The 14,531-nt window shown below is 39.5% G+C and overlaps 2 protein-coding genes across 8 annotated transcripts in view; one reads left to right on the top strand and one right to left on the bottom strand.

Moving 5' to 3' along the window:
• LOC107046050 overlaps positions 1-14,531 on the bottom strand; it is a 24,104-nt gene that overhangs the window by 7,305 nt on the left and 2,268 nt on the right. For all 3 annotated transcript variants that reach the window (XM_015268507.1, XM_015268508.1, XM_015268509.2), the window contains exons 3-9: positions 13,346-13,507; positions 12,442-12,994; positions 9,627-12,236; positions 7,500-8,136; positions 1,086-1,338; positions 755-978; positions 36-234 (exon numbers count right to left, since the gene is read on the bottom strand). In XM_015268507.1, the coding sequence (XP_015123993.1) occupies positions 36-234; positions 755-978; positions 1,086-1,338; positions 7,500-8,136; positions 9,627-12,236; positions 12,442-12,994; positions 13,346-13,507 (4,638 nt within the window). The remainder of the gene's footprint in view (positions 1-35; positions 235-754; positions 979-1,085; positions 1,339-7,499; positions 8,137-9,626; positions 12,237-12,441; positions 12,995-13,345; positions 13,508-14,531) is intronic.
• LOC107046051 (nose resistant to fluoxetine protein 6) overlaps positions 13,809-14,531 on the top strand; it is a 15,984-nt gene continuing 15,261 nt past the window's right edge. For 3 of the 5 annotated variants that reach the window (XM_015268517.1, XM_015268516.1, XM_015268512.1), the window contains exon 1: positions 13,809-14,125. In XM_015268517.1, coding sequence (XP_015124003.1) covers positions 14,074-14,125 — 52 coding nt within the window. In that variant the 5' untranslated portion in view covers positions 13,809-14,073. The remainder of the gene's footprint in view (positions 14,126-14,531) is intronic. The other 2 variants (XM_015268513.1, XM_015268514.1) reach the window with 2 other exon arrangements.

Genomic DNA, 14,531 nt, shown 5'->3' with positions numbered 1-14,531 from the left:
GGGGGGGGGGGGATACAGGGGCAATTAATGCTCACCTCTGGGACTTGTGGATCTCGCTCCACCTCTGTCGTCTCGTTCGTCGAGTCGAGGCCGAGGTGAGAGCCTTCCACCACTACCATCACCAACACCACTCGCAACGACTTCCTGGCCGCTTTGCACATAGTGTACGATTGCCGATGTCACTTCTTTTATCGAATTTCTCACCTCAATCTGCTGATTGGTTTGTTGCTGTTGCTGTTAATATTAAAAATATAAAAAAATCTCAATTATCACGTTTTAAAATTCCGAAGGGGGAAACTATTTTCAATTTCAATGCATTCTAACGAATGTCTATTGGCTAAATACCAACTAATCTCGGGGAATTTAATCCCGCTTAGCACCTAATTTTATCCTCGAAATGCATCGCACACGTGCACCTCGGCGCATTACTAAAAGGAGAAATAAGCTGAATGAAGAAGGTGGAAAAAGAATAGACGTAGGAATAAACATGGTGTGCTGTGTGGAGACGCGGTTATTTTCTCCCGTCGGCAATTTAAAAATATTCACACCTCTTGATAATGTTCAATTGATTTCCAATAAATTCAGTGATGTCATATAGGTAGTTGAGATTGACGGTTTGTCGACGCCGGTGAATAATGCCCTTGGCCTTTGGCATGACCCAATTACATACTTTTGGCACGTCTAATTTTGATTTGACGATTGTGTCTGTCTATGACTAGTCGGCCGGGAATATATTTGATATTTTTTCATTTACCTTTTTTGCATTTTGCACTTGAGGAAGAATACCCTGAGCAAGACGTTCAGCTGGTGTTCGTGGATTGGCGAGACGTTCTTGCGAACGCCAACCGAGATAAGGCTGACGATGATTGAAAGACGAGCGTGCAGAGTTTGCTGGTGAACTGCCAGCACTGTTCAGCAGGCTCGTACTCCATCTTGAGAAGACCGGAGGTGTTGGACTGGGACTCAAAAGTAGTGTCCCTAAATCGTGAAAAAACAAATTTTATATTGCCACAGTAGAAGAGAAAAGAAAAGAAAAGAAAAAAAAAACCATCACTCAGAATTGGCAGTGAATGTTATTTTATTACCAGTGGTAGCGGTGGTTGGCTGGCGATTGGAAGACGATGATAGGGATGACAGTGATGTAGTTTTTGAACCGAGTGAACGCCAACCACCGTGCTGCGATGCATCCGAGTGTCTCTTTAACCGGAAACCATCACGAGCCGCTGGTGAATTTTTGTACCAGTCTGGAACGTTGAGGCGTTGAAGTGATCTTTGTACTCTCAGCTCGTGCTCACTTGGCACACGTTCTCCCACTTTTTGTAACTCATTCTCCGGTGGCTGAGGACAAATAAACAATCATTTATACACTTTTAAACCCTCAAAGGATTATACTCTTTAGCGAATTGCAATGGGTTTTTCATTGATCGTTTGAGGATCCTACTAACATCAAATGGAACTCATTGTATCATAAATTTAGTGACTGCTCTATCTCAGAGCAATGTAGTATTTCAAAATAAAGGCAACGAGTGTTTCAGTATCTGGAGCACCGTGGAGGAGAGATGAAAGTTGATTTGGTCGTTTCGACGAATTTAGCCTGAGTGTATTTACATGACATAGCAGACCAGCACCGTAACCATGTATCAGATCTACTGCTGCACAAAATTTTGAAAGCGAAGAGGTGGTCAGCAATGTGGCTATATATATTTATATAACCCTGCTAACTTTGGCCTTTCCTTGTGCAGTGCAATGTCCAATGAGCCTGTATGTCTCCCTATGAATCTACCAATGTGAGAAGCATTTATTTGCAATTCCCAAATTTCTACGACTTTTACTCGCTCTAAAAAAAAAAAATAACCTTCAAGTGATCGACATAGTCCCCTTCTTCTTCATCGATCGTAGGCACTGGTGATACTCCAAAGAATGACAACGGAATTCTCCACTCGTCCATTTTATCCAATTATTATACTTATTATATCGATTTACTCTTTGTTTTTCTTATTCACCAGTGGTGTATTTAGCCACATTTTCACATTCACTGTGACTTGTCTCAACTAACAACATAGCAACATGGAGATATATCTAAAAAATTACTATGCCTTGTCACAAATTCCATATGACAAGCTATTGTCAAAGATACAATGAGTTGAGATAATTATCGTATATCACGTCGGTTAGTAAATAACGATAAGCTCTGCTGTCAGCCAGTTTTATCTACGCTCATTTGTGTTCAGCCCTGTGCAGTGTCAACATTTGCACAAGGATAGGGATAGGTTCAATCACTCTCAGGAGGAAGTAGCCGATGTGGAGAAAGCAAAACAACCACTGGGATTTTAAAATGTTGAGATGATAATTATTATTATTTAACTATCGGATAGCAAGTATACAATTTTGAAAACTCTGTTAAATGGTGAAATCATCTCTCTCGTCTTATCTCGTTGTTTTAGTTTGATGCATCAATATAAAATAAGTGTTTGTAGAAGTTGTGGAGCAATGTTTCAAGAGTGATTTTATCAGTAAACCTTTGGTGCATTCATGACTGTACGTCTTTATCTGCTGATGAACTCGAGTTTCGTAGTAATGCATTTCAATGAAGAGTATGTATCATCATACGAAGAGACGAGAATAAGGGCAAGAGCTATTGTAGACAAAGAGCGATATTGAGTCTGAGGATTTATTTTAATTGCACCCATGAGCAGAAGAGACCAGACCCACCAGACGCATGAGTAGTTTTTCTCATTTCTACTCGTACAGTCGATTGACGTAAATTGGTGGGTCGTTGTCTCGAGCATGAGGTGGTACTATGCAACCATCGTGAGTTCAAAGACCTTTATTTCTGAGAAAATTGATGATGACGTGGCATGACAAAATACATATCCATTGTACCCGTATGGCGCGTAGGATCCATGCATCGACGTAGATTTAATGCTCGTAGAATTAATAGCCTAAGAAATTCAGGTACTGCAAGTTGAAACATGTTGATACACGCTAAATATGTAGCGGAAGATTGGAGAATTGGAATAATTTTAGTACAGCTCTTATAGGGCGTTTAGAGTTACATACGCTATGAGTGGATGCGTGGAAAATTGTCCTGATTGAATTTAACACACTCAACACTAATGTTTATCGGCGAGTTGGTGGGAATAACGTTGTTTTTATTCTATTCTCAATAATAAACAGCAAATAATGGGATAAATGTGAGAATTCACCGTTAGAATAAAACGGTATAAACGGTGGAGATTTATCGATGCTGGGGATGCAAGTGAAGAAAAAGAGAGATGGAATTGGGCGGTTTAACAGTGGCTAAGGACACTACGAAGAACGACAGAGAAAGACGAAAAACCAACGACAAGCCATGTGAATTTGTCAGAGATAATGGACTCCTATGCAGCATGGATTTATCGCTGTCGTGCCTGTAAATAGTGTCAAACTGTTGGCGTTTTGTGGATAAGCGCACGCTTATTTTGCAAGAGCAAAAGACCATTTTTCTCTTTACTAGTATTTTCATTTGCGTGATATCATGCAGTTATTATATTGTGCCTGAATCGTGGGCACTGACTTTACGACAAGACTCGCCCACTCGAGTACTTGAGGATTAAAAAAAAATGTTGTGCGAATTTTCTCTACATAATGAAAAGATATTTCACAGTTGTATCTTGAAAGTCGTGAATGAGTGTTAGTTAAGTATGGAGTTTCAATTTTTTCTTTTTTTTTATATAACCAACCAAAGAGTTACCTGTAGAGGTAACGGGTCAATATTGCCATAGGGCAACCGAAGGATTAATAGTCTTCTGAAATGAGAGGTGAATTGCCTCAATCCCACCATCGGAAAAGTACGCAACACTGCACAACTTGTCAGCGTAGGAGTCACGGAAAATGTCATCGCTAAAGGAATTTCACTTCCGGGTAAATATAACGGAGAGTATCTTGATGAAATTCTTAGGAGAGACCTTGAGAGAAAGAGAGAGAGGTCGCTGCGGTTCAATCATCAATACAAATGATAGTTGCTGCTTCAGCTACTTGGGATGTAGACCATAATGAAACACATCTGGCAACATGGTGTATAGGTAGTACCAGACAGAGTGTTGTGCATATATTTGAGTGAGGCGCTGGAAAGCGCAAACAACGATGTAATGCAGCTGAGTTTAAAACTCGAGGCTGCAAGGTTGCAGAGACGTAGATAGTATCCACGTGTCCACCACGATCAATAACACAAGTAACCAACCCTGTGTAGAAGAAATAAAATTTTGGAATTTCACGTGTCAAAACATCTTTAGCACAACGTTGGAGTCAAAATATTTATGATACCTTGAGAATTTAATTAATCATTTTCTCAATATAATAACGTTGTTGCATTGAAAGCTTCGTGTTGACTGCAATCTGTCAAAATGAAATTTCCCTTAATTTGGCTTTCTATCTGTCCCATAGGCACGATTTTGCATAATTGGGCACTCGAACAGAGACGGGGAGAGAGCGAAAAAACTGCAACGGGGAAAAGACTGGCATGATGCCCACTTTTAAAATTGCTTCCGGTGAGTGTGCAAAGTACAAACTTTAAACCGTGGGGGGTAAAAAAAATGATACCAAGTCGGGTTAAAATGATTTTGAAAAGCTGTCAGTTGGATGGTTAATCCCCTATTGCTGTGCTCAAATGAGTGAAAGATTCATGGTGGTTAGCGTTTCATTTTCCATTAATTGTTATAAACAAAACAGGGTGCTATTAATGTTTTTATTATGTTAAACAAACAAAAATCAATTATTTAGAGAGAGGAAAAACTCTTTGTGACCCTTTTAATCGAATGAAGAAGAATACAAGAGCTACCTAATTCTCATTCATGTCTGTAAAGGAGTACATCTTGAGATTTTCTGAGAGGCAAATGTCACGGTACAGGTCCGTGAGAAAAAGTACGTGGCATTTTTCATCAGACAGTGAAAAAAAGGTCGGCCACTCATTTATTTCCCAAGAGTCTCGACAAATTCCTCCGTTTGTCTGTCTACAATATTCTTTATGTCCTTTTGCTTCAAAAGGCATTTCACTTTTTCTTCATTTTGAATATTTATATTTGAAGCTTTTGTGCAGTCGAGTGATAGGTATGACGGAGTTTGCAGATAGTTTACAAAGAGAAATAGTCTAACAGAAAGAAATTATAATCATTGGAATTTCACAATGTCAATATTACAATCAACAATGCACAGAGAGAAGAACAAAATAATATAACTGATGGCTGACAGTTTAACTTGGCAAATTATTATCCACAACACATGTGCATCATCATTAAACGAGGTAAATTGCGTGTACAGTAGAAGGTGGTACCATATATTTATGTGAGGATCAAGAAAAAAGAGAAAAATAGGCCTGGTGTAGGTATATAGTTATGTATAGTGCTCATCTGGTGAAAGGAGGGACGTGCGTTATCTCCCCAGTATAATAGAGTCCACTGTCTCGGATTATTAATAAGCCTCAATAAAACAGAACGGCATTAATCATGAACATTGAATGAATAACGTGATGATGGTTTAAGTTTCCCATGGAGCCTAAATGCCACTTATTTGCTCAAAAGTACTCTACCACAATACTCCATCACATTCACTGAATTATTCTTTTATGTACAACTACACTCGAATACACTTTTTTTTTTTATGTGAGGTCAAAGATGTCCAAGTTTATCCTAACAATGAGTTTGAATTGCTTTGAATTGCTGCAGAGACAGATTGGGAATAATGTCATTTTATCAGGTAGAAAGATTGACGAAATTATGAGGAAATGGTAGCAACACTTGTATATAGAATGTCACAAGCCTCTATATAAATATGCTCTCTATCCTCGTTGCCGAGTAAAAAATCAAGAGACAGAAAGTTAGTATAAAGTTGAGCAAATGTGAATATGAAGAGGTGGTGAAAATTAACTCGCTATTCACGATGGACTTTCGATACTCAGTGTTATACATTTATGAATTGCTGTAGACGAGGGAAAAAAGGCCCGCTATATAAATCCAGGTGGCTCTGTAACCGTTACCAGGACTACCATTTGCAAAATAAAGCACTTTTTAACGATAGCATGGTCACATTCAAGGTCAACTGGAGATTATAAAATAACGGTGTATTTTGCAAGTCTGTAGACGTCCAATAAACATGTAAGTTGGCAAATTAGTTTCTGCTATAGTTACTGTCCACTAGCTAAATGTTTTGCTGCAGTTGTCCTGGATACGAAAAGTATAATAAGGGCAGTATAGTATTGAGGAATGAGAGAGAGAGAGAAAAAGTGTGATTGAAATTCTTCCAACCTTCTCATTAATAGTAAAGTATTCACGTTTTTCAGAGTATGATTGGAGGGGGGGGGGCTGGCTGGCTCACTTTGCATAGAAGGTTCGTTATCTGTCCCGCGCACTCCCACGTCGTTTTCAGGTTGTCCAAGGGTATACACAAAACATTCATGATAATGTGGATAATGGGGAATATAGAGGTATATATTTTTTTCAGTTGCAAATACTTGAGTGTTTGGACAAGTTTTTGAAAGGAAAATAATTAAAGATGTCCACCACCACCAAATATAACAAGATGATTTCGGAGAAGGATTATGAAAATCATGATCGTCACAAGCGCAAGGGCAGTCGCTATCTTGTAGCCTAGCTGCACTCTGGTCTATGCCATGTTCAAACTATTGATCTCGACACGACAGCGGCCCAGAGTATTTCACTCGATGCATCCGTCTAGAGAGTCCAGGGTATATCTTTAAAATCGTCTCCTTCAACTTATTTTCAATTATCACGATGATAATGAGAATGAATGATAGAAGGATTGTATTTATAGAAGTGACGTACGTGACAACGATATTGTTCAATTTCGAGGTCAAGGTGTCGGTGACCAATGGCGGAAGTGGCATCCGACGGAAGTGATTGACATGCATGTCATGCGCCCGCATATCTTAGTACCTGATAATTTTTCAAGTCTATCCAAATTTTGCCCCTCTTATGGTGAAATTAAAGCACTGCCAATTATTCACACTCATTCTCAAAATAACGTATTGATTGGCTTACATCATAAAGCCAGTCTACTAATTCGTCCTTGAAATAGTAGACTTCTCCTCCCCCTGTTGGCCTTTTTCAATTAATAGTAATGTGATTGCCACCTCGTTAAACAGCCTTTTCCTCCATTTCCTACCAATTTCCTATTTTCCTCAATCCGCTTCAATTAGTTTCACATCAAAAATTGATCACTACCCCATTATGCATTGGTCTTGTTTCTCACGAAATAGCATTGTCATAGAAGATGTGCGCGTGCTCTAAACAACTCGACTTTTGCGAAACCCGTCCTCAATGACACGGATGACACTCATCATCTACTCCATCCCTTCCCCTCTGCGACCCAGTATCACTGCTTTTCTTCTTCCTTTCTTAATCTCATTCAATGAGTTTCCTTGGTTTTCAATTACATGCAATAGTTTTCTTTTTCAATTGTCAATTAGCGATTTGAAACGATAAGAGGATAAATGTGCAACTTACCTTGATGAAATGGAGATTCTCCTTATCAAGGAGGAACTCCATAGATTTGTGGGGTCGATGATTAATTGTTCCGGATGAATGATCAGGATGATCGCTGGTATTTCGACAACTAGCACCCGGTGACTGTGCACCCGGTACCCGCAGGGCGTTAATATTCTCGGCGATGTTGTCACGTCCCTGACGATAGGTATGATTTAAATTGAGTAAACTGCGGGTCTTCTTACCGGGCGCGGCACTACCACGTCCACCGACAGTTAATGTGTCACCCTCGTCTTGATCGTTCAACGTTTTACTGGTAACGTCAACATTTACGGACTCGTCGTCGAGGTCGGTCTCGAGGAGGCCAACCGGGCGCTCCTCCTGATGACCGTGCACCACCTGATGAAGTTGGTGATGATGATTGTGATAGTGTTGCGGCTGCTGCGGCTGCTGCTGCTGCTGCTGTTGCTGTTGCATCGCGCGAGCTTTCGCCATCTCGATGGCAGCTGGGCTACCCAGGTCCGTTGTCGCGCGCCGGCGCGTATTGACGACGCCCGACGTCGCCCTTGGACTTGCTGCACAAGCGCGTACACCCTGGGGTGGTGGCAATGGGGGTAGAGGTGGTTTACTAATGCACACTGGCGGCCTCCCGGTACCGCTGTAATCATTAAACATTATTTTTCATCATCATTCGATGGTAACAGGTAGAAAATAAATATAAGTGAAATGGCTCCAATGTTTGGATGATCAATCCGTTTTTCGTGTAATTTATCCCCAAGTTATTTTATTTCCTAGCCAGAAAATGATGAAAGAAACGATAAGAAAGAATTTTCCCTCCTATTTCCCCCTAGCCCTGCCCCCGCCCCCCTTGTAATACCATAAAATTTATTACGGTCGGACGTTAGAACATCGAAAGTGTCTTTATTGTGTTGAGCTCAACTGTGGGAATGTCTCTTACTATTAATTATAGTTTCTTTATTATAAAATGAACTATCCACTTTGTGAAAGTCATTAGACTCTGTGTATGTGTGTGTAGATATATTTTTATTAAGGAGCGTTTAGCAGATGAGCGAAAAGTGAGAGGATTGAATAATCTCAAGAATATACTTGAGCCTCTTATATGATAGTCTTATTTCAAGAAGCCAATCAGACTTTTAATCTCCGATCCCTGGAGTCACTTGTTAACACATAACACTACGTATCTGGATATTAAAATACGAGTGGTCTCAAGTGGACTTTAATGGTGTCTCATGACAGTAGGTACTTGTCTAGTAAAAAAATATGTATGTATATAAATTCCATTGAATTTATGACGATTGTTGTTTAGCCAGTAAAATTGTAATAATTTTCTGTTGAATTCTTAAGAATGGAAGGTCAGGCGTGCCGATCGTACTTGAGGGAGAGCTGCAGATCACATTTCGTCTTGATTTACCGTTCCTCCAATCGATGAGCGATGATTCAATAATGCACATAAGATGGATATTTGAAGTAGTAAGTGAGTGTATTGTAAAACGTGTACCGACAATTAAAGTGAATTGGTCCCTTAGAGTAACTGGAATGTGTTATAGTAGAATAAAATTAAACGCAAGGGGAGGATATGAGATTAAAGCGGAATGGACGATTGACTAACGAGCGGTCACCGGTGGGTGTGTAGGCGGCGTAAAACCGTCGGCATACACTCTTATATTGCACATTGAACTCTCTTTGCCCGGTTTGAATTTGAAGCCGTTACGAAAGCCGTCGATTACATTGACCTCTTTAAACTCAGTTTTATAGGTAGGTGTACATCCTAGGATGTAGAAAATAATGGCACACAATGTGGCAGAAATAATATTTATAGCTCTCGATTTATTGACAATTCAAGGAAAGGAAACAACCAGAATACTTGAATTAGTACGCAGGTATTGAAGTATAGAATGTAAATAAAAGAATGAAAGATTAAGATTATTATTATTATTAGTATTATTATTATTCATTGAGGTGAGAATGGAAGTATCGATATACCTAACGACATTACCCTATTCATAATTATATTTCCGTCCGTTAGCCTTAATGTGTCTTTGACACATTATAGGCTTTTATGGGCTTCACGACTATGTAAAGGGATGAAAAAAGGCTGAGGCAACAATTAAAGTGTGATCAACTTACCCAACACATGAAGCGCTTCGTTCAAGATCCGTTCGTTTACGTTGTGAACTGTCTTCATCATCGTCATGGCTTTTCCTCCTCTCGTCTTCCGGTGGATGCAAAGGTATGATGATATAATCAGGCTCTTTTTTTCGTTTTATACCAACTGACTGTTGCATTGTATCATCATTCTCTTGAAGTGTTTTACCTTTGATAACTCCATCCGAGTCGCTTCTTTTAACTTCCGATCTTGGCACTTTTGAACGACCACTGAATCTCAATTTTGAGAAACGCTGAAGAAATCCACCTAAACCGGATTTTTTTTTCTCACCAATAGTCGTCTCATTGTTAGACGTTAACAACTGACTATTCCTGGGACTGGATGATTGCATTGGGCCCATTGCCAGTCTTTTAGCAGCCATTGATGACATTTCACCACACTTATCTGTACTTTTTTGCAACGATGATGGACCACCTGATTTGTGGGATTCAACTGTCAATGTTGTATTATCCGTATTTTCTTCACTTGTTGGAACCGATACACTATTACTGGGTATGGACACCGCAGTGTGTACACTGCCTTGACTCGTATCATCTACCGCCAGACGTTGGCTTCCCACTACTACTGCCTCTTCCTCCTCTTTCTCCTTCTCCATGCTATCCACCTCTTGTTCTCTTCCCCACCCATTGGCACCAAACATCGAGTTCTCTTGCTCTACCACTACCCTCCATAAACGTTCTCCAGGCATAACACCTCCACCACTACCACCACCACCACCACCAACATCATCATCACCATTCGTAGTTACTTCATTTTTAAATATACTAATTTTACTGTCATCACTGTTCATTTTTGATAAAACCTGATTACTCTGTTCTGGATAAAAATCGCTCAAAAATGACAATGTAACTCTCTCTGGCACATCATTCTCCATACTTGTTCTGCTCGTCTCCTCATCTATTTTTCGTCGTACATAATTATTAACATTTATTTCACCATCTATGGGTTTCGTTTCCAAGCAAGGTAAATCTACTTCATCATCTATATTAATACCACCACTGACACTAGCACCTTCTCCATAAGTTGAAAATATTTTCGAGTTTTTTTTTATCTGATCAATTATACTGTCATGTTGTACTCGTTGCTCATGTGACTCCTCTTGTCTAACATAGTTTGGCAGTGGTGAATAATTGTTGGTTGTGTCTCTTTCATGCACCGAACGATTGTCATTGTCAACCACAGTGGTGGCAATATTACGTGGTGGTTGACTTGAATTGCTCGATGAGAATTCTGGCAATTCATCGCAAGCATCCATGCGTTCAAAGGGCCTAGACATTGATTGTAAGGCTTTTATATAATCCGATTGTTGTGCCAATTCGTAACTAGCGTTATTATGTACACGTCGTCTAGTTGGTGAATTCGGTGGAGATGACTCATTGGCCTCATCTTCGATAAAACTTGTCATTCTACACTGGAAATTTTCTTCGTCCACTTGCCATTGTTGCGCCAATTCGTAACTCGCATTGTTTTTAATCTTTCTTTGTCGCGGTTTATCTTTACCAAATGTTATATTATCAGCTGAATTTGTTGCCTCCTCAACTTGGCGTTTCAACTGTTTTATTGCTTTATCGACAACTGAATCAATGTCATTTTCCATGGCCATTGCCATTTCCAATACATGATTACCGTGATCTTGGGTTTTGACTGTTAAAACCTTGGCATTTATATCACTATTAATCATTGTTTCATTGGCTGGTGAAATTTCATTTTCCATTGTTATGTCGTTTTCGTGAAGATCGTTCTCCAGAGTACTGGCAATAACACATGGCTCTACATTATTTTCAATTTGTAAATCCTGCAGATGATCCTGCTGATTATCTAATAATAGCTTTTGCGTCCTAACCGAGGACGTTCGTTTTGGTAATTCTCTCGAGTTGGTCACCTGATCTGCGCTGGTGCTCTCATTAACACTCATCGTTTCGTCGGCCATTTCGTGATTGTTCAGAGCCGTTGTCTCATCAACTTGAGTGACATTATTAGTACCACAAAGATTGAGATTCACTGGAACACTAGCAACTCGCGTATAATTATCAAATGATAAATTCAATGATGATGGAAAATTATAATGGTTATCGTAATTGCGATTGTAACGTGACAATAGTGAAGCTGATACGTCGATGCTACTGGCAAGACTGGTAAGACCGGGCACACTGCGTGACTTGTTAGTCATTCTAAAATTAAAACCGTGTGTTTGAGAGTTGCTCCACCCTCGTTGATGCTGATCATATTGGCCGGATGCGATTCCTGACGCCATATTGTCAGTTATATTTAGTTTAGGGTGAAGTAGACCCGTGGACGAACCCATCTGCGAGCGAGCCAGGTCCAGTATTGTTTCATGCTTTGATTCAAGACCAATTTCTCGGAGATCGATGGTACTTCTAAAGTCCAACGAAGTGGAATATCCACTGTTGATGGTGTTAGAGAATGTTAGGAAGCCTCGGTGCTCATTAAAAGCATTTGTATAGTGATAGCCACCACCACCACCGTCATCATCATCATCATCATCTAAATCCTCTGAGTCTTCCTCATAATCGTAATTCTCGTTGTATTGGCCGTACCAATAGTTATTGCTAAAATATATAAAAACACAAGGAATTACATTTGGATTTGAAGAGAAATTTTTTCCACTATTTTTTCTCAATTGCAGTGAGAATAAGTAAAAGTAAGCAATATTGACAAGGAATTCTTGGACTGAATCCAATCAAATGGCATTGTCTGGCGTCTAAAAATCTTTATTTAGATGTTACAAATAAAGAATCTCAATGTCATGCTCACCTCTTGACAGTAGAGCGTCGACCACGCTCACTGAGATCGTTGCTTGTCGTTTTAGAAAACATAAAGCCATGGCCAATATCGTGTTCAAATGGTTCACTTGTTCGGAGACTCTCGAAACTACGATAGGGACGTATCTTTGGCAATTCCAAGTGGGAATTACTGAGGCCAAATGAGGGCCTTTTGACATTAGTTAATGTTCGATCGTCATCATCCTCTGTATCGTCTGTATCGTCTGTATCGTTTTCCTCCTCAAGGCTGTCTGGTGATGTATTCTCGAAATGGGAATTCGAACGATTCGAATACTCGAGAGAATCGTAACTGTAGCCAGATGGTGATACTGTTGCACAGGTTCTCTCGAGTGTTTCAAATTGGATGAGTGAGGATGAACGTGAAGATTTTGACGAGCGTGATGATGCTGAAGATCTTGATGAGCGTGGTGAGGCCCACTCACTGAGATGGACATAAGAATCACTGTCACCAGCACCGTTTCTACGTCGACGCTTCTTTGGTACTACGGAGTTGCACTCACTTCCACTTCCATCGGGTCGATCTTCTGTACAATAAAAATACCGCAAGGATAAATAAGTACAATTAATTCCAAAATATAATGTATATACGTTTCTCTCATCTTATTCATTCAGTCAATGAAAGTACCGACGCTCTTTTCACCCACCGCACTTTAACGCAGTGAAAGTTGCTGTGAGAAAATGCAAAAGAGGAAATCAAAGCTATGAGAAAATTGTTGAAACATTCATAATAATGTTAATGCTAACTATTATTTTCTCAAATTCAATGCATAGGAAAAGAGAAAATATCGTTTTCATACGAATCAAAAAAACCTAAAAATTGAAAAAATTGATAGAGTTGCAGAATAAATCAAAATGAGAATTTATATATTTTGTACCTGCTACTCTTTGATTGGATTTTATGTGAATGACACTTTCGGTCTCGGAGTCAGAGCCAAGCCAATAGGTGGTGCCACTGCGATCAGAATCACTCTGCAAATCATCCGAAGTTTCCTCGAGGATGGTCTCCAGAAAATCAACTTGTTGTACCAAATTGACATCTGAAAAGATTTTTTCACCATCAGCATATTATCATTATTACATAATATTGAATCGATAAAAATGTTTCCATTTCCCCTTTTGAAATGGAATTTATCCTTATAAGATGAGTGAGAGAGTGTTATAATTATTATTCAAACGGAACATTCTGACATGACTAGGCAGCAGTGACTCATTGAGTGTCTCGCCTATTCATCACTCTTGGAACATTCCAGAAGAGAGGAATGAAACAAATGAGTGCCTACTGCACATATATGAATTATGCATATTATGCAACTAATGATGTAGTGGAAATTATGAGGATCTCATAATAACAGCGCTCGGAACCCAAGATGCGCGTAAAAGACAATTCAACGTTTCGTTTATGAGTAAAACAGGAGTGGAGTTTTATCTGTACATTTTCAATAATTACCACTTCAAGTCGTTAGAAATATGCTTGACGACTAAACATTGTGTTAAAGTGCATGTGATGCCTGACAAAGACTGATGGAAGCCTTTAAGAAGAGTGCTCTACTGCAACAGGTAGTGATGTTGTATATCAACAGGTGTGTTGGTATGATTATACCCGATGAGAAATACTCTAATATTATGTCTCTCAGGATCAAAGAGTAAATTAACAGGTAAATTAAGTATGAATGAAAGTGTCATGCGTCACTGCCATCTTATCAGCACCAACAATATATAATGCTGTCAGTTGCAGAGAACGAGGTTTCATAAAGAACCCAATAAATGGATTTATCAGAAAATTTTTCCCCTCTGTGACACGCATCTAAAGTTGATGAGAAAATTTAGTTCGTCTCACGATCCACTATGGATATACAGGTTGATAAAGGGGCATTAATATGTTCAAGTATGCGTAGCGCCGTTAGGCCTTCTGCCTACTACATATGTACTCTGAAACGAAATCGCGTGAGCTACACAAGGCACAGACACATTCAAACACGGATCCTCTTTTTGATTTGAGCAGACAGTGGCAAGCTGCTGCTTCCCTGTTGTGATTTCTATTTTGTTACAAAGATGGGGGGG

This window comes from Diachasma alloeum, unplaced genomic scaffold (genome assembly GCF_001412515.2).
Source record: "Diachasma alloeum isolate Michigan unplaced genomic scaffold, Dall2.0 Dall_scaffold_01188, whole genome shotgun sequence".
Lineage (NCBI taxonomy): Eukaryota > Metazoa > Arthropoda > Insecta > Hymenoptera > Braconidae > Diachasma > Diachasma alloeum.
This window is presented reverse-complemented; position numbering and strand designations above follow the sequence as displayed.